The following is an 18,925-nucleotide window of genomic DNA, read 5'->3' as shown; positions in this document are numbered from 1 at the left end:
ACACAATGCTAAGTCGTTTGTGAGTAATGAAGACCAACAAAATTGGATTTAAATGGATGAAATTTGTTCTGAGGTATGTCGAGCCCAAAACTCACGAGGCTTATGATACTGTTTTGTCATTTGAAATCATTTTACGGACCCAACCTTAATCTCTGTATGATAAAAATCAGTTAAAATCATGGTCTTAACAAGCGTCTCACCTAGTGAGCAGGTCCTAGATAAATAACCTAGTATTATAAGATAGCTCCTCTGAATCAGGACACGCGAATTTAACGCAAAGCTTGCTTTCAAACAGAGGCTAACGACCGAAGCTCATGAAAAGGATTGTCTCCTTAAATACCCGCATGTCAGTCATGCGTAATTTGCCTTGGATATGCTGATTGCTTACTATCATGATCCGAAAATCACAAGAAATTTTAGTAACGGTCATGTATTATGGCTAAAAGACAATGAACCATCACATATTTATGCTTTGACAGCATTATACCATTGTCAAAAGTACACCACTGAGTCATATCGGCTATGGTCTTTGATTCTGTGGTAAAAGGACAGCGAAGTAGACAAACGACAATTTGAATCCCTGGAGCATTTATTCGAGCAACAATCCTGTTAGACGGCATATGGTAACTTCTACACAAATACTGCAATTGAACTTACGAGTCAAAAGTTAATTCGGATCCGATTGTTGGCCTAATTGGGGCTACTGTTTAACGCGGCTTTATAATAATTAGCAGAGTGTTAAACAATGTCCAAGCGGATCTTTTCTAAAAGCACTTAAAGAAAATGTACATGGCCTGGAAAACACAATAATACCTTCCTTTTTCACCAGTCGAAGCCTAACCTATAAAATCATAGTGAAAGGTAGCATTACCTATGTGTTCCAATGTTTTTATTTTCTTGCGTTCACTCACTTATTCATTTTAAGTAAGTTCTAAAAAAAGTTACTGCGTAAGCAAATTCATTGTAGACTTTACTACAGTAGCACACTGAACAGCTCCCAATCGTCGTCAATAAATGATAACCTTTTTCTTTGTTTCCCACCACCCTCGTCAGTCTATTGGTCACTCAACAATTTCGCATATGCTAGAATAAAGACGACGCCTTAATGAACGAAAAATTTCAAAATACCATAAGGCCTTTATCTATATTTCAGGATTACTAGGTCTACTCACTGTGTTCTCAGTCCTGGCGTACACCGACGCAAGCCTGAACACGACGCGAGCGTTTTCATAAACTGCAGCTCTTTATTGTACTAGTAAGATGGCAATATGCAAAGAACATTTTTTTCTTTTTATTTAACTGCTTCTGTATCTGCGAGCTTCTCCATTATATTGATTAGTTTCATTGTAGTCGATTTATAAAGGCCAATTGATTTTTGGAGAAGCAGGCATGCGTGTCCGCGATAGCTTTCTGTTCGACTTTATAATTCCATTGATTGATTACTTCACTCAACGATAGCCTTGAGGTTGCCAGCTTCGTAAGAAGAAAAACGTCCAACATTCGGAGACGGTGTAAGGGAGTATCAGTGCGTAAGATCATGTTTTTTTTTGAGGATGAAACTTGTTCTGAAGGGCCTGCAACTTTTGGCATTCGATAAACTATACGCGTATGCTGTTAGAGCGCACAGAAGAAGAAGCTTTATGTTACTATTAGCTTTTTCAGACATTAGTTATATCCTGATAATATTTTTTATCAAATCACCCTCGAAAACGGACCTTAATATTATTTTAGAGGTCATCTAGTATGATTCTGTTGAACACATGAAATTGCAAGTCTCAAGTGTTGCTGATACGACCAACAAATATAACATAAACCGTCAGGATTGTCACTAACGCTTGGACTAGCATCGCTTTAAATCTTATTAGAGAAGACGGTGGCAGAGAGACCACATCTGTGTATCGTATTTGCATACAAAAGTAGTGGGGACCATACGTACCCACTGTATCCTATTCTAGCACATTTTCGTAGTTAGCTTTTGGGACTCCACAGTTGCCACGGTCGCCTACAGTGTTACCGTTACTGTAACTATATGATTCAGCTCTTCACAAACAAAACTACTTCTCACTATTACTCATTATCGAATCATGGGCGGGGTGGGGTGGGGGGGGGGTGGTCACTCTACTTGAGGAAAATGTCCTCGAGATGATAACAAGATTGCGGGAGCTTCTCCTAGATGTTCGGCAGTGGACCCGATTAGCGAGCAAATACGATTACCTAAAATAACAACGCTGCCAACTGTAATTATTTTCGTTAAGCTTGGCAGGGAATTTTCCGAGGGAGCGGAGTGCTCATAAGCGATCTCTAAATTTTGTTTGAAACACAGCCTTAGGTGTCCTGGCTTTGATCAATCTGTATAGCAAGGAGAAATTTAGCCCAGGTCAAACTTAACGTAACTGTTATCGATCCTGTAAATAATAAGTGGCTGTAAAAAGGAACGCAACGCGCCTAGATTCAGGGGATGTGGTAGCCGGCCCTACTGCATATCTCAGGACTACTAATAAATAAATAAATCGAACGTCCATGGTAATACCCGTTTTTGCCCTGCAACGACTACACAATTCGAGTTGAAATGGGGAGTGAAGCATAATGAAATCCTGATTTCCACCACATGCTAGAAAGAGCTTTTCCTTTGGATCCTCCAAACGATGCTGTAAGATTATACTTCAACATTTTTCAGGGAAGAATAGGCCTTTGTTGTTAATGACGCATTGCGCGACGATTACAAACCCAGTATGACACTTCCACCACTATTCGTTAATATTAGAATTTCCCTCGACAACATTACCTCCCACAATAGCGGCTGGTCAATAAGTTTTGCAGGAATTAAGTAAAGGGCCTAGATGTAAAATGTAAGTAACTTGACTCACGTAAGTTTTTCAATCTGCTATATGACTCATCTTAAACTAGAACTGCAGAGAACTTAGTAGACTGCAGAGAATTTTTGTAAAATTCTCTGCAGTCTACTAAGGGTAGAAAAGTTCGCGCCTATATTGGGCTCGCTCGGAGCTCCCACTTACAAGGAGAAACCAATAAGAATTCACGCACCATTCTAACTTTTGCCATTATCAATGAATGAATGAAATGAACCCGCTAACAATGTTCCATGGGCTGTCATTTATAAAGCTTTGTGTTACGCTTTACATTATCTTACGAGTTATAGCTTAACTAATCGATTCTACTGTGTTCTACAACTATAATTCACTGTTTTCGGTATATGGAAGAGTTGATTTTACATATCTTAGTTACGTTTCGTTCAGAACAGTACCTCACTATTGGGCGCTTGGTTGAATAGGTAACGCCGCGTATTATTTTTGTTTTTATGTTCGTTACAGATTACTCGATCTGAACAACCGGTTAAAGTTCTCGAGGAATGTGTTCGCCGATGTCAAAAGGATCAAACTACAGCTATAACGCATTGCCTTTCGTTCGACTTTATGCCAGGACGTCTTCGAGGTGCCACTGCGTCAACTCCGCCGGATTTCAAGCAGTCTGTCTGCTACCTGTATTACGACAGGTCGCAACCTGACGGAGCGGAATCCCTCGTCCGCCAAAATAATGCGTGGCATTACAATGAAGTTTGCCTTTCCTGTGTGTAACAGTATTCTATTACTAGTTCCTAACGTATATGGAAGAGTTGCTTTATTATCTAAGAATCTTAACAGAGACAAAAGAAAGAGAGATATAAATTCATGCTGAAACAATTTTCTCGTGAGAAATCTGCCAGTAGTGTTTTACGGTTATATGTGCGACGATTATCTTTCCTAATATAGCTAACCGTTCTGAAGATAGGAGAGCTTTATATGAAGATTTTTTCCGCTCAGATTAATTTCTCTCGGTGTATAAAGAACTGTTGCAAACGATAAGCACTCATTGTGATCATCTAAGGAAATGAAAGAAATGATTATGGTTCAGAAGCGTCATTGAATTTACCTAGTTATAATTATATACCTAGTCAAATTGATTACTATCGGGAAAAGTGATAGCTTACGTTCTTCAACTACAAACACCGAGACAACCTTATCTGATCTACGAGGGACGAATAAAAAGCATTCAAGAACAGAAGAAGAATATAACAAAGCACGCGACGATCTAATAAATAAATAAAAAAGTAATACAGAAATCCAAATAAGGTAGTTAACGCGATACAGCAACGGGTTGTTTCTGGCATACACGATTTATGGGTTGCTTTGAACTTATTTTGAAGTCAGCATCACCAGCCTTATTAAAAAGATGCTCCAGTATAACTAGCAGTTAGTAAGTGTTAACGATGCGACACCTTCCGAATGCAACTGATCATGGCATCGAAATGTCTACATCTGAAGGCGTAAAAAACCGCCAGACAAAATTCAAAGCAGATGGTAAAACAGAATCGATTACTTACAAAAGTAAGGTGTGCATAAAAACAAATATTCATGATGATCCCTTTTACTGCCACCCACGCTGCGACTAGCACGCTAAATCCAGCTCAAAAATTACGGTTTTCAACAGGTGCAGCATAAAGCAGGAGAAGACACCATTGGTGAAGCATTTGTAGACCCCTACTTTTAGACTTATCAGTTACGTATTAATACTATATCGTATTAAAACATATTACATTTCATCTGCTTAATGTATTCACTTAATAATAAATCAAATTCGTCTAGCGGGAAAATTACAATCTGAGTGCCCCAATCGGCTCTACGTGTTCGATCGTACGCCCGGCTATCGATTCGAGAGTGCTGGTGATAAAGAGGTGATCGCTTCCAATCGAACGGAATGTGAAGACAAATGCCTCAATGAAATTCTCTTCGCCTGTCGATCAGCGTCGTACAACCGACAAAGACAAACGTGTCGTCTCAGCTCCGAAACGAGGTACATGAACCCTCGGGGGTTCAGACAAGATCTGCAAAGCGACTACATGGAGAATCTTTGCCTTCCGAGTAAGTATACGTTTTTCAGGTACACTTTTTCACTTGATTTGCCTCTTGGCGTTTTATAACATAATACTGAGCTAAGTTTTACATCACTGTCTAGTATATATATGTGCATACATATATGAGTTATATTCGGGTGCTTCAAAGGTATCACTATTTGCGCTTAGTCCGTATAAGAAGATAGCCTACAGCTAAGTCAACGCTGCTACTTCATAGCTGGAATTGCATTACGGCCACATCTAAAAAACGATCAGGACACAGACTTGAATTCATCGCCAAACTTTCTAAGGCCGCCCGTTTCTACTAACGCTTTTTGCAAACTGGTAATTTTATTGCCTGGCTTTTTGAAGTCCAGAAAGTTCCTCGTAACCTGCGCTCCAGTACGAGTCTGTCGTCTTGAGCCGTGGTGGTGATTGTCGCTTGTCAGGCAGGAAGACGAGGGCCACTTGAAAACTAAGTAGCGCCGATTGTGGTTCGATCATTCACTAATTGATTATCAACGCAATGAAAGCATTTTGTTGTCCTCAGCGGTGTGTTATAGTTCCGCACGCTTCTGTTGTGAAACGACCAGAGAAAAATGGCACAAATTGTCGATTGGCCTCAGCCGAGAGAAAAGCGATACATACGCCGGTAAAATAAGCCCAACGCAAATTCGTTTTAAATTTAACATTTTGTTATTTCGGTAACTTTTACCAACCATAGCTGTTATAGAGGAAATACTACGATACTAAATACTATGTATGTCTTATGTTTCAAGCAGGTTCACAAATGTGTACCACAACAGCTCTGATATTGGAAAGTGGCAAAGAACTGGATGGGGCATTCGAACGTGAAGTAGTTCCTGTTCGAGACCTAACTGAATGTTCGAACTACTGCACCCGCAGTCTCACTGAACGCGGCCTCTTCTGCAGGTTCATTTCGGGGAGTTCACGATATATTATACCGACTTTTATTAAATCAGATAATATCCGCACGAAAAGATGGTACAATATTTATAATAGCGAACTTACGCTAAATCACCGTGGATAAACGATTGATTACCTATTGAAACTCATCATCTGACATGTCTCACTTCATTACACTGAAATCATGCCCTTGACACGATAAAACTCTACTCAATAGTTATATGAACGCTCATCTATGCATACGTTCTTCACTGTCCTTAGAAAACTAGGCAGTAATACCTGCTAACCATTAACAATTGGTAGATAGCTGAGAAGCAGCACTACAAAGAAAGGTTGAGGAGAGCGTTAATGCGCCTGAAGGCATTTTTGAGTGGTTTCAATCAGGTATAACCCATATGCTGGTTAATTGTCCCGTTTATTTCTCTATATCTCATTACACCAGATCATTTCTCTATGAAGACAAACTTCGCCTGTGTACTCTGTACGATGAAGATCCACTTGACTTCACCGAAGGTGGCGAGAGTGTTAGCAAGCCACTTAAACCTAGCTCAGGAGACCTGTATCGCGTGCTTTGCGGTGCCAGTGAGAAAGGTAGGCTGATTTATGTTATTTTTCATTCTTCGAGATCATATACCATTGCACAAACACGAGCACTTTCAAACGCCCCATAGCACATGCCCACACGCTCTGTTTTGCCTCTCAGTATCCACTTTCGCACTTGATCAGTTCCGTTTGACAGTCGATGGCTGCTAACAAGCCTACTACGCAGTATGTATGCAATATATGACTTCAACTCCTACTGTCACATATATCCATAGAGGGGTCTTAACAACGTTAGGACGAGTCATTCTAACTTTCCGAGTTATTTTTGCTCGGCTCATATTAACGAGATTGCACGCACGTGCCCCACGCTCATAATTGCCGTATGAAGCAATTGTCAAGGTGTGGACGATGTTAGCTAACTCTAGCTTTCCATTTCTTTCCCTGTTTTTTTATTTTCTGTCTCTCATTCTCGCTTATTATATTAGACACTCCTATGAGCGTATACAGTTATCCATGCTGTACAAACCTAGTAGCTCACAAATACAATAATAGAAGATACTTCACGGCGCATGCTAGTGTTTATCGATTTTGTGAATCTTCTCGTCCTGTGCGCCAAATTCAACCCACTTTCTATTTCTCCCACGTTTACTTTACACTGCAACATGGGGGCGGGTCTATGCGTTGTCGCTCCGGTAGAAGTCATGGGTTCAACTTGTTTTAGAGACAGAATTGAGAAAAACAAAGTAGAGGAATACAACGGATGAAACCGGAAACGTACAATTCGGAAGCCATATTAAACCGGGACAGCTTTCAGGCTGTGTCCTATTCACTGCATCATCTCAGTTTCTACATTGATGTCTACATTGTGCGTCCTTTTTTTCCTTTTTATTTTGTTGTTGGATTGAGTCGCGCACGAAGACCAGCATTGGTCTCTTGAATAACGATTATCACATACGTCTTGAATGTCCTTCATTCCTCAAATCTCTTCAGATTTCGTACCTGATTCCTTTTCCGGTATCTTTATTGGGTACGCATATTGCAGCGTTTCGTCTTTTTGTTTTTTTACTGCCATTTCTTCTTATAATGCGCGATGCGCTTTTCCTGCGCTATCTTCAAGTACATTGCCTATTATCTTACGGCCGCTTCTATATCGTCTTCTGTAGCTGTCACTGTTTACTATTGTGCCTTCTACCCGTTTGTCAATGTTCGATTGGTTCTTTTCTGTTTTGAGCTTCCATCCAACGAACAGTATCCAACTGTCTGTATCTGAAACCCTTTTATAAACCTGCTTTGGTCACGCTTACTTTCTCTATCTATCGTTTGGAATGTCTACTAGGAGTGGGTGGCCTTCGTGAGTTCTGGGATCTTCTCTCTTTTCTACGCAAGTGGCCGATCACGCAAGGCGGAACAGGCACCCATCGCTACTAGAATGAGACAAAAGTGATGTTATTAAGGGTGAGGTCAATAGATTTCCGCTGTTGTGCGAACCCCGTTCCTTCCCACTGAACGAGTCGATTCTGAAAGATCGAGCCTCTATTATCCTACTACTCGAAAGCATTTAGTCAGTGTTCTGTGGTCAGTTGAATGAAGGGATAGGAAGTTTCGGACGTAGCCATTAGAGTTTAGCCAAAAAATTAGAAAATTGCCCTAGCTCTAGGTGCTAAAGTTGTAATTGCACCTGTTACCTGCAAGATTGTTTGTGTTTTCGCCGCGTTTCTCCACTCGTTCTTTTTGTTCTATACTACCATCCTTTTTCTGGTACTTCGTTTCGGCTGTGCTTCCTTGGCGTGGGCTGCCTATCTAACCCGCCCCGCTCTGCCAACTAAGCAAAGTCGATGTACAACGGACCCAGACGGGTTTACAGATCGCAGCCACAATACGGCGCACGGGTCTTCACATCACCACCACACGTGGAGTCCTCCCTACGGCCAGACGCTACCTCCGTACCCCCCATCGTTCCACCAGCCCTCGTACCATCCTGGCCATCCACCGATTTCTCAGAACTTTATTGACGGCCCGTACCCGCAAAGGCGTGACGGGTTCAGCGGTGGGGGCTGGGGTCCACCCATTGCAACGCAACCCCCGTATGGAGGCTATGGAGCCGGTTACGTTGGTGGGGGTTATGGCGGATCGGGTGGCTACGATCCAGGCTGGCGCGGGTCGGGCGGCTACGTTGGGACGCCAAGTCATCGCTCGTTCAACTATCCACCTTGGGGAGGCGGATGGAGTGATCTGTACGCGGCTAAATTCGGGTAAGTGTGATTAACATATAATTTGCAAGGAGATAGTGTAATAATTTAGGAGAAAAACATGAATTTTTATCCTCACTGCACAATCGGACCTTTTCAACTAATACATTAGTGAAGTGGTTAACAGTGATGGCTTTATGAAATAGTGGAAGTTCTAAACGAATCAATTTTACTACAATATATGTTAAAATATAACATTACAGTATATGTTCTTTATGCGTTTAGTTTTGCGTATGAAACGGGCTAAAGTTGATATCTGGTTTAGCAAATGTATATATAGATCTTGTAGTTGCTATTCTCGGTAAATACATATTGTGGTTATTATTAACAAAATCATTTAGACTAAGATTATGGTAGAGATGTATGTATACCTCACGATCACAAACTTTACTTAAATAAGTAAACAAGATGCCTCTAAAAGATCTTTTTTTCCGGAACTTCGCCATTCAGTTAAAATAGAAGGCTTCTTTCACTTTGACAATTGGCCTTTCATAATTGACGGCCTTCTAATCTATCGCCGATAAAAAGTAGACTATTTCAAAAAGATCTCGAAAGAATTCACGATAAAAACAACAAATGATTCACGTCGCTTTACTTTACAATCGCAAGTTAGTAAAAGCTTTCGCAAAAGACACTTCTAGTCTGTATAGGCAATTCGTATTCACAATCAGTTATGTCGTCCTTGAAGGTACGCTAAGAGCTTTTACAGGTCTCGTTCTTTATTTTCCTATTGGAAGTTTGTAAATCCTCCTAGATGGGCGAAAAGTATTGGGAACGAGCAGGAAACGAGCTATCAAAAAAACAACATTGAACTTTATTGCATCCGCGTGTTCGCGACCTGGTAAACATAGAGTAGGTTAACTAGTTGCTCATTTATTATTATATCTTCCACCTACTTCTTTTCTTCTATATAGCGCTTGCCATAACAATAGTGTTAGTTGTCATCGTCATCAGCTGTTTTTGTTTTTCCACGTATCCCTTTTGGTCGAATTCTTCAAGGTCCTGAAACAAAAGGCGTAGAGCTGCTCTAAGCTGTACTTATTTTCGCACCACAAGCTTTCTCTTTTATGTTTTTTTTTTTTCTTAACCCCTCTCGTTTTTGCGGCTACTTTTCGCGGCTTTTTCATCGCTCGTCTGCCCGTATTGGTGCCTGTTTATCGCTGCGCCGTGCTGATCTGTTACCGCTGTCGACAACGGCCTGACATATAATGTTTTCACCCCTTCTGTCTACTTGACGGTTGCTTACTGCGCCCATGTCCCGCTGCTACTCCACTGTTTTCCTTCTCTTGCCGACAACTACCGATTTGGGTTCTGTTCGTTTGCCTATGGGTTCGCCGGGTCGTGATGCGTAGAATCCATGGGAGGACCGCGTCTCCTAGCAACCTACCAGTGCCCTCTTCAACAGGTTATGGAGGGAGCGGGAGCTACATCGGAGGAAGTAGTTCCGGCTGGACCCCACCGTACAATACCCCCTTCGGACCACCTCATCCACCCTTCCCTCCCGGAGGTAGGTAGCGTACCAAAACGAAGACGCACTCACATCCTGCTACACATACCAGTAGACAACGATACAGGTGCACCCAGAGACGTACGTAACAGCGTAGTAGCCTGAGTACAGACACACACGCACAGGCACACAACCTTAAGAGGGACGAGCAGTGTACGCCGTATCATACAAAGCTACATAAGCACGAATGAGTCGATGACTATATGAAGTAGCTTGGTCTTTCAACGAGAGTTAGTGAATTAGGGTTTGTTTACGTTATGACATTGCGAGTACGATCGTTTCGTGCTGAGCTCTTTACGCTTCGTTTACCTTCATTGAGTAGGCGGTAAACAGTGAGTTGGGTCTAACTTATGCCTTTGCGCGCCCCACATAATTGGGCACCATGTAAAACCGTATTTTATGGAAAAGGAAAGGTGTTGATTAGGAATGCTTGATATGTTAGAGTATATCATGAATAGATTCAGAAACGAATGAAAAAGATCTCATCTTTTCAGTGATTAAGAAACATGCGCCCGTTTTGTTAAATCTGAGCAACTGGAAATCTGTGAACCCATCAAGTGTACAAATAGAAAATTTGGAAAATAATTTTTTCAAAAACATCAAACATGAACTTGCATAGTTTGACCACAGGGGTCTTGTTGAAGATAGAAAAAAGGAAGCCGTTTATAACATGCGCTTCACAATGAGACGGTTTATTTTATAGATGTTTTTCTATGGTCTCATAAATTAGGTTATGGAGAACGTTGCCGTCCATCCATCGCCGCCTTCCGCCGCGTCGGATACGGCACACGTTTACGAAGTTTCTACATACGGCGCGCTCTGCGAGTCGAGCGTCTGGATGACTGTGAGGCGGCCTGCGCAGAGGCTCGTGACATTCAGTGCAGGTCGTTTAATTACAGGTGGGTTCTCTTACAGTAGGCCAATCTGCTAATTAGGGAATAGATGGGAATAAGTTAAACTATTTATGGTAATAATGCTACGAACGATAGATGAAACACAATTTTATTTCCGACAAAATTAACATTAAAACGCATGGTCTTCTGTAAACGCATTTGGCAGAGAAGCATTAACTTTGTTAGCTTCAGCTTGGCCTTAGGGCATCACTTAGTATAATGAGACAATACTTAAGTTCGAGTTATTTTTAAGCCGCTAACATGGTCACAATAAACTCTCAACATAATCGTCCCAATCCAGTTTTGGCAGCTTAATTAGAGGAAACTGGTACATTAAGTTGAAACCGTTTACGTTTTCAGAGTCGCTTCGCCTTCTGGAAGTTCAACAACAAGTGCCGGTTCATCACCGCCGGCCACACTGCGTTCGCAACTAGCCACAAGCTATTCATCGGAAAATTGCGAACTCTCCGACTTTGATTCTCGCCAGTTGCAACTTTCTAACCCCTCACATTTTGACCCCAACACAAATTTCGACTATTTCGAAAGAGACGATCTCGGAACGGGCGGAGGAGGTGATTGCCTTGATGGTGAGTTGTAAACAATGATTGTTCCTCTAAGAACTCACGCCATTTTGCTATCAAACTTCGTTTGCTACGTCATATATATATGTATATAGTTAAACTGATTATTATAATGATGAAGTTTGCAGTCTCCTAAATGAAACGGACCTGATGCATTAATATCGCCTTCATCTTGCCAGCCACATTATCCTCTGCCTATTTGCCTACTCACAATAAATAATCAGTGATCGATATGGACAAGGTCGAGCAAAATCTTCTACGCAAGGAACCATCGAAAGCTAGATTGACTGGCTTATTCAATATATTGCCCCATTTAATATAAGTCAAGCTGTGAGGGGGTCTAACGCGCAGCGTTGCCTTGTCAATATTGACAACGAAAATTCTAGCGACGGTAGTTTCTCGACGAAATCAAAAGAGCTAGGGAAAGTTTATATGTTTATGTATTGTGACGCCTACTGAACTGAATGAATAGAACACCCGTGCTCGCAATGTTTAATCTTGCGCAAGACCGCTCCTTTCTAGCCTTTCAAGTAAATAGATTCTGTTATATAACATTTTCTTTAGTCGTAGGAGATAATAGCTTTGTTCCTTATTCAACAAATATGCGTATCTATAGAACTGGCAACGCTGACTACCATTATTATTAGTGTTACTTTTACCTGTTTATAGCCCTTATCGGCGTGCGGTCGCCAATGCTCATGCATAGAACGTGAGCGGTTTAAAAAAATCTGCTACATTTATTACATACTTTGTTTTAGATAGACGAAAATTACCATTAGACGTTCCAACACACGCCATGAATATCGCCAGAAATAGAACGGTTCCCAACACGATCATTTGCCATCAGCTTTTCATAGGGAACTTATGTAAGACTAGGGTTATTGCTCCTGTCCGTTTAACGCAAAGCCTTTACGGTATTACGATATGGAAATGCTATGATTTTATTCATATTATAGTCGTAACCGCTTGCGTACTGCAATACCTAACACGGATTACTCCTGTTCTCATTAGGACTATCGATCACTGGAAAATCAGTAGTTTTCCAAGTTATTGTATTTTGCTTAAAGGCCCGAATTTTTATTTAACTGCTTAAAAGGCTAGAAGGACACTGTCAGCCAAAAATATGGTGAACTTGTTTAAAATGGCTAATATCAACTAGAAGAAACGCATCGGTTTATTCGTAATTACATTGTTTTCAACAGGTAACAGTTAAATAGGCAAAAAGGCATTGAATATTATCGCTACATGTTCAGCTCTCTCGAAGCGTTTCGAAAAATCATTAGCAGCAGCTGTTAAAATAGGCGGGGCCTAAAGGCCTATAAATGTGTCCTATATTTGAGTAAGAAGTTCATCTGCTGACATATGCATAGCGTTGTTCAGAAATGGATCCCCAGAAGGAAAAACTATTATCTATTATGCGTCAGTTAGTAACAAGGGGATTCTTGGCATCGAACATTAAATTGTTCTGCAGAACACAGACAAGACTCATTTGAATTCGTTTCGTGGCACCGTGCTACGTAATTTACCGCTACGAGTACTGAAAATATTGGAAAATCGACTGAATTAACATGGCCTTTCATGCAACACGGCAAATTAATGAAAACAAAACAAAACAAGCTTCCATTTGATTCATATCGTGACTGTGTGCATCGCGTTGTCTTTTTTGTGTCCTTTGCTCAGTGAGCCAGTCGTGTACCCCAGACGGAATGGAGTTCACCCTTCGAACTGTTGAGGGTTTCTACGGCCGAATCTACACATACGGATTTTATGACTCGTGCTTCTATGACGGCAATGGCGGTAGCGTCAATGTCCTGCGCATCTCACGCGCCAACGGATTTCCTCGCTGCGGAACTCAGCAATACGGAGACGTCATGACCAATATAGTCGTGGTGCAATTTAATGACTATGTACAAACCTCTCGCGATAAAAAGTACAACCTGACGTGCTTCCTTTCGGGACCCGGCGAAGCGGTGGTCACGTCCAATTATCTCGACACACGGGTCGAGGGGTGAGTTTCAGTGGAGGCTGGATAGCACCAGAATAAATGTAGGTAGCCTGTGGACGTTCTTTACAAGAAAACCTGGGAAAAACAATGGAAAGTTCGCTACTGTTTCTGCTATGCGCTACTAGTACACATCTGCTTACCACTGAAAATTTGAGCCGCTTAAGGTTTATTGGTCTGATTTAATTCATATTGTTCTATATGTGGCATCAGTGAGGTCAATCCTTGACAGCATGAGTTTTATCAGTAGCTGTTTTTGCTGTTATCTACAACATGTTTATATCTTCGCGTGCAAATGCGAGAAGGACTAGACGTGCGCATTCTGATAGCTTCGAAGTCCATATATCTGAAACTTTTACCATCAACACTGCAAAAAATTCGTTTGGAAATGATTTGCGCATATACCCTTTTTTTCCCAATGCCTATGTCAACTGTAAACCTACTTTCTGAATTCTCGTATGTGCCCTTGACCCTTTATGTCCATATGTATATGTATATAAACCTATGATGTACTGTGCTATATATAGAGAATATAAGAAATACATACAGGATGTTCAAGAATAACTGTATGTTGAAAGATTATTTAACGTTGGTTAAAAAGCTTACCTATGACACATTAAGAAGCTACTACAATCTTGGACATCCTGTATCGGTAAGGGTGACAGCACGCACCAGATTGCTAATCTACTTGAAAAATAAGATGATGAATGGGTTTCATCATCATATTTTACACATGAACCTATTGATTGGAAGGAATTGTTGCATGACACCTGATACTGAATAGGTTCCAACAATTGTGCGGGCACGAAAAATTGCTGGAAGGGAAAATAACATCTTTCCTTTCAAGGAGTTCGTGGATGCCCATCCTGATTTCGCTCTCCTTTATCCAGGTGACTTATTGTTTTTCTCTTCGTCTGTTTTTCTAACGGCACTAAACGGCTTTAAATCAGCCGGGAGGTCTTGGCTCACACTTGTTTTATGTCAGCGGGGCTAAAGAACGATCCGCGGGCAGAGTTAAGCCTCAAGAACAGAGCACGCTAACCTTGCTTCACAGGCCTTCATCGAAATCTTTCAGGAGATACCCCACTCAGATTGAGCATTTGCCAGCTCAAAACATCTTGACATCCAACGTCCAGTTGCGTATTCTTTACCGAGGTACTCCAACTACCACAATTGCTGTTGGAGATCTCCTTACCTTCCGATTGGAGGCGCGAGGAAAATGTACGTTTTAACATCCAGAGAAATATCAGTATTTAAATTTAAATTTAGTTTATTCGAACCTCAGCCTTTATAAGAATAAATTACATATGCGAAAACAATTCAACAAAATGAATATGTGAATGTAAATTTTGACTCACGCCATCTTGTAGCCGAATCGAACTTTTCGATACAGCGGATTCAAGTGAATTCTAGCTATCTCAACTTAGACATCGTGACTGAGGTCAACCCACGTTGACAGTCCGTTGCCTAAATACCACTCCGTATATCTGGCCTTACTGGACGCCCAATGTACCTTGCTGTATTGCCGAGCGACCAAATACAGACACTTAGTCCTATGCGCTATGTTCGCCGCGTCCAGACTATCAACGGTCTTTCTGATATCCTATAGACTTGCGCAATAGAATGTTTCCTTACTGCCACATGTATTACCACGTATAATACAAAAGTTAGCAGAATTACCTCTGAAAATCAACACGATGCTATTTCATTGCCACTCCTATCATGCATTACGTAACGCAAGCTCTTGTCCTACATTTATGTTGCATACGGTTTGTACTTGTATTGTAATTGTATTGCTTATGTTAACCTGATTTAAAAACCTGGGCCCATGTTCATTGTTGGGTTACTAAACGTGTCGTTCTACATTAAGCAGAAGGAAGTCTGTATGAGAACTTCGAACACTTGTAAAAACAACAATAACAAAAAAATGGATAATTAAACGCGATTAAAGTGGGTCGGTGTAGCTGCGACGAGAAACGGGGCTTGCATGAACCATACATTTTCACTTATTAATCGCCTTGCATCGACGGTGCTCTGTCGCCATGTATGAGCTTGTGTCTGTTTATCACCTCAGTACGTGTCGCGTCCCATTTGCGAATGGCGGGCGATGGCGCCACAGCACGCTAGGTTAATGTAATAGACCGACATCAGCAGGACGACATCTGCTGATGTTGAACAGTTACGAGGCTCCTGAGTGAGGATATCATTTAGTCAACGGGGCACCGGGCTCAAGACCGACACCTCCCAACGCATCATGTATTTAGTCGCACTTTGACTTGTCAGGGAGGGAAGCAGCGGTGGAAACAATTTTTATTGCAATAGCAAAGGGGTAACGAATGGCAGAGCCGATCCCCACGGCGTAAATGTAAACACCAATAGCTCTTCGTCTTTGAATCAAACGTGAACTGAACCTAGCCGATTTTCTCTGCAATGTTTACAGATCAATTTGACTTCTACAACGACATATTCGCGACGAATGTGATAGCAAAAGACCCGTATTCTGGACGACAAGTCCATCTCATCGACTCACGAGGGTACGTACGCAACAAGAAATACGTCGCTGCTTCGATACCCAACTATGCGTAGTCTCATATGTTATTTATATTTCAATATAGCTGTCTTTCAGGCCGCAGGAAGCATACTATCATTTGTTCGATTGTGTTATAATGTATTAGTGTGTCTTCATACCAACTATGTTCATTCAATTCACAACATAATTTTTAATTAAGATAGGCCCATGTGCAAGCTTTGTGGCCTCCACCCGCTACAAACTCTAGTAATTTTTATATGTATAGCTTTCATGTATATTTTAGCAGGCTTCAAAAGTCACTATCGGAGTTATCTAGTCCTGCTAAGCCACAAAGTCGGACAAAGCTAGCTTCTTCGTTCTTCTTTTTAGCTTGCTGTCGCCTTTCATCTTCCTAGCCTCCAGTTTAAAATTCGAAAGAAAAAAAAGCCAATATGTTGGAAGCGGCGGGAGCTACATGTCACTCGCTCCTCAGCCTTTGCGACATGCTATTCTGGGTGCAGCTCGGCTCCGTACGAAAACGGTGACGCCAAACAGCAAGAAACGACCCGAGCAGCGGTGAGAGCGGCTACAACTGCAACGGCAGACGACTGATGCACCTCGCAAACGAAGCCTCACGCCGATAGCCCTACCAGTGCGTGTAGCTCTTCCGCCTTTCGTTATCGTTACCGCTTGGCCTCTTATACCAACGACTTGATCTGACGCTTTGCCGCGCCAGCCGATAAGCAGCAATGCATAACATTTTCCGATTACACTGTAGGGGCAAACGCCACTAGTACCTCCCAACCACCACAGATCAAAGAAATAGACATTTTCACTTTTGCGGGATGTCAGCAGAAGGGACAGACCGACACTCGCAGAGCAAGACCTACGCCGAGTAGCGACGCTACCAGCGGCCGGCCGCAAGCGCAAAGAGAAAAGAAAAACTATAGAAAAATACTTCTATAATTATGGCCGCTTTTCTTCTTTGTGCTTTGATCTTAATCAGGCGCCCCGGTAGCTAATATGCATTGTTTTTTTGGCAGACTGCTTCTAATCATGGGCCAAGTTCGTCATTCAAGACGTTACATTCAGTCGCATAAGTGCACACTGATACAACTGAATGGAGTGAAGCGTAATGAATTAACATACGTGTCGATTAGGCGCCTCTTCTGCATTTGCCACGATGTGATAGATTTAGTTATTAATCCTGATAACCCTCCTCGCAGCCCATAATTCATTAGCCTGAAACTGGACATCAGACAGCTCATTCTGCTTCTCTTCGCGGACATAGTACCAACGTTTGAAGATTACGCCGCCATATCATTTCTTTTAATGCTTTGTTTGTAAATCCGCATATTGCTGGTGAGTGTAACACGTGTCACACCTGCGTCTGGATTTTTACAGATGTCCTGTAGATCTATACGTTTTCCCAGAGCTACACAAAGCGCCTGACGGTGCTCTCGAGGCTGAATTCTATGCATTTAAGATTCCCGATTCAAATCTGCTCGTATTCCAAGCCACTGTTCGTACATGCCGAGGACCATGTGAGCCAGCTATTTGCACAGACCGCGGCAGGCCTGGTACATTCCCGTCGTGGGGACGCCGAAAGCGAGACACTAACAATACGATTAGTATTGTGGGTACGTGCAGACTTGGCCATTTTTAAAAACTATAAATATTAGAGCACTTAACAGCTTTCCTGCTCGAAAGACGATCTAAACGATATTTGCGATATTAGACATAGAAGTGCGCGGATACAGCTGACAATTAAAATGGGAACCTTCAAATTTCTGTTTAGATGTAAATATAACGCATCCAGAAGCATTTCCGCCGACTCAGACAGAGGCAATGAACCTAACAACGACTGAAGTACCACACGAGTCCACCACAGCAATACCATCTACAGATGCTGAAGAGGTTCACGAACTGCTTACCGTCTACCTGTCTCGATCCGACATCCCTAAAGCAAACACCAAGAATAGAGAGAAGCAACAGCCTGTTGCAGGTATAATATACTTCAATCAATAGGACTTTTTGCTCCCTTTTCATACAGGTACAAACGATAACGTTATTCTAGTCTGGCGTGGCACGTTGATTCACTGATTCATTGTAGACCTTCATGTAAAAAAATTGCCCTAACCATATTTACAAAGGTTTCATTTCAAACAAAAGTCTATTGATTTTCTTTGGCAATTTGTAGTTGCCATGCGAATTTCATTAAAGTAGATGTCTACTTTTGGATGTTTTATATAAGATTTTGTGCATCACAAGTCAAGTCCGTATAATTGCTAATCTCTACATTCGTTTTTTTACATCATACGAACTTTCAATTTTGTCGCTTCTATGATTTTCGTACTTTCTTCTAACGTTTCTACGAAATGCCTGCCCGGGCCTAGTGTGTGCTGTTTCGTTTTCGGTCAGCATCGCACTTAACGTTGACACCGGATTGTTTCGATGCATCAATTTGCAATACACAAACGACAAATTGATGTTAGCTACGGCCACTTTCTTTCCTTTGCCCTATCATCATATACTTTCGTTACTCGTTATGGCGTTTCTCCAATCATTGGTTGAGCGCAACTCTACCCTTCCTCCATTTGTAGCATTGCCCCCAGGCAGGGTGTCTCTATAAATACTTTTCGATACCCTTCTTCCCCGTTCGTGCATTGGAATCCAGCACGAATGTCAGTTCCTAGTCCTCGGCCGATATGATCTACAACGGCTATGCGCGTTAGGGTAAAGCGGGCCGTAGTCTTTTGAGCTGTACGCTGAATGGAAGAGACGCCTAGGAGTGCATGCCTCTCATGCGTGTGCGTGGGCGTG

At 41.8% G+C, this 18,925-nt stretch overlaps 1 protein-coding gene across 7 annotated transcripts in view; it reads left to right on the top strand.

Annotated features, from left to right (window-relative positions):
* Positions 1–18,925, top strand: part of nompA (no mechanoreceptor potential A) — a 54,115-nt gene that overhangs the window by 25,298 nt on the left and 9,892 nt on the right. For 3 of the 7 annotated variants that reach the window (XM_022839707.2, XM_022839701.2, XM_022839702.2), the window contains exons 3-15: positions 3,333–3,588; positions 4,644–4,919; positions 5,671–5,824; positions 6,261–6,409; positions 8,214–8,613; positions 9,963–10,117; positions 10,848–11,016; positions 11,371–11,597; positions 13,272–13,599; positions 14,648–14,814; positions 16,034–16,127; positions 17,507–17,742; positions 17,901–18,107. In XM_022839707.2, coding sequence (XP_022695442.1) covers positions 3,333–3,588; positions 4,644–4,919; positions 5,671–5,824; positions 6,261–6,409; positions 8,214–8,613; positions 9,963–10,117; positions 10,848–11,016; positions 11,371–11,597; positions 13,272–13,599; positions 14,648–14,814; positions 16,034–16,127; positions 17,507–17,742; positions 17,901–18,107 — 2,818 coding nt within the window. The remainder of the gene's footprint in view (positions 1–3,332; positions 3,589–4,643; positions 4,920–5,670; positions 5,825–6,260; positions 6,410–8,213; positions 8,614–9,962; positions 10,118–10,847; positions 11,017–11,370; positions 11,598–13,271; positions 13,600–14,647; positions 14,815–16,033; positions 16,128–17,506; positions 17,743–17,900; positions 18,108–18,925) is intronic. The other 4 variants (XM_022839708.2, XM_022839703.2, XM_022839705.2 and 1 more) reach the window with 4 other exon arrangements.

This window comes from Varroa jacobsoni, unplaced genomic scaffold (genome assembly GCF_002532875.2).
Source record: "Varroa jacobsoni isolate VJ856 unplaced genomic scaffold, vjacob_1.0 scaffold_821, whole genome shotgun sequence".
NCBI classification, from domain to species: domain Eukaryota; kingdom Metazoa; phylum Arthropoda; class Arachnida; order Mesostigmata; family Varroidae; genus Varroa; species Varroa jacobsoni.
The sequence above is the reverse complement of the archived record's forward strand: the minus strand, read 5'-3'. Positions and strand labels throughout refer to the sequence as shown.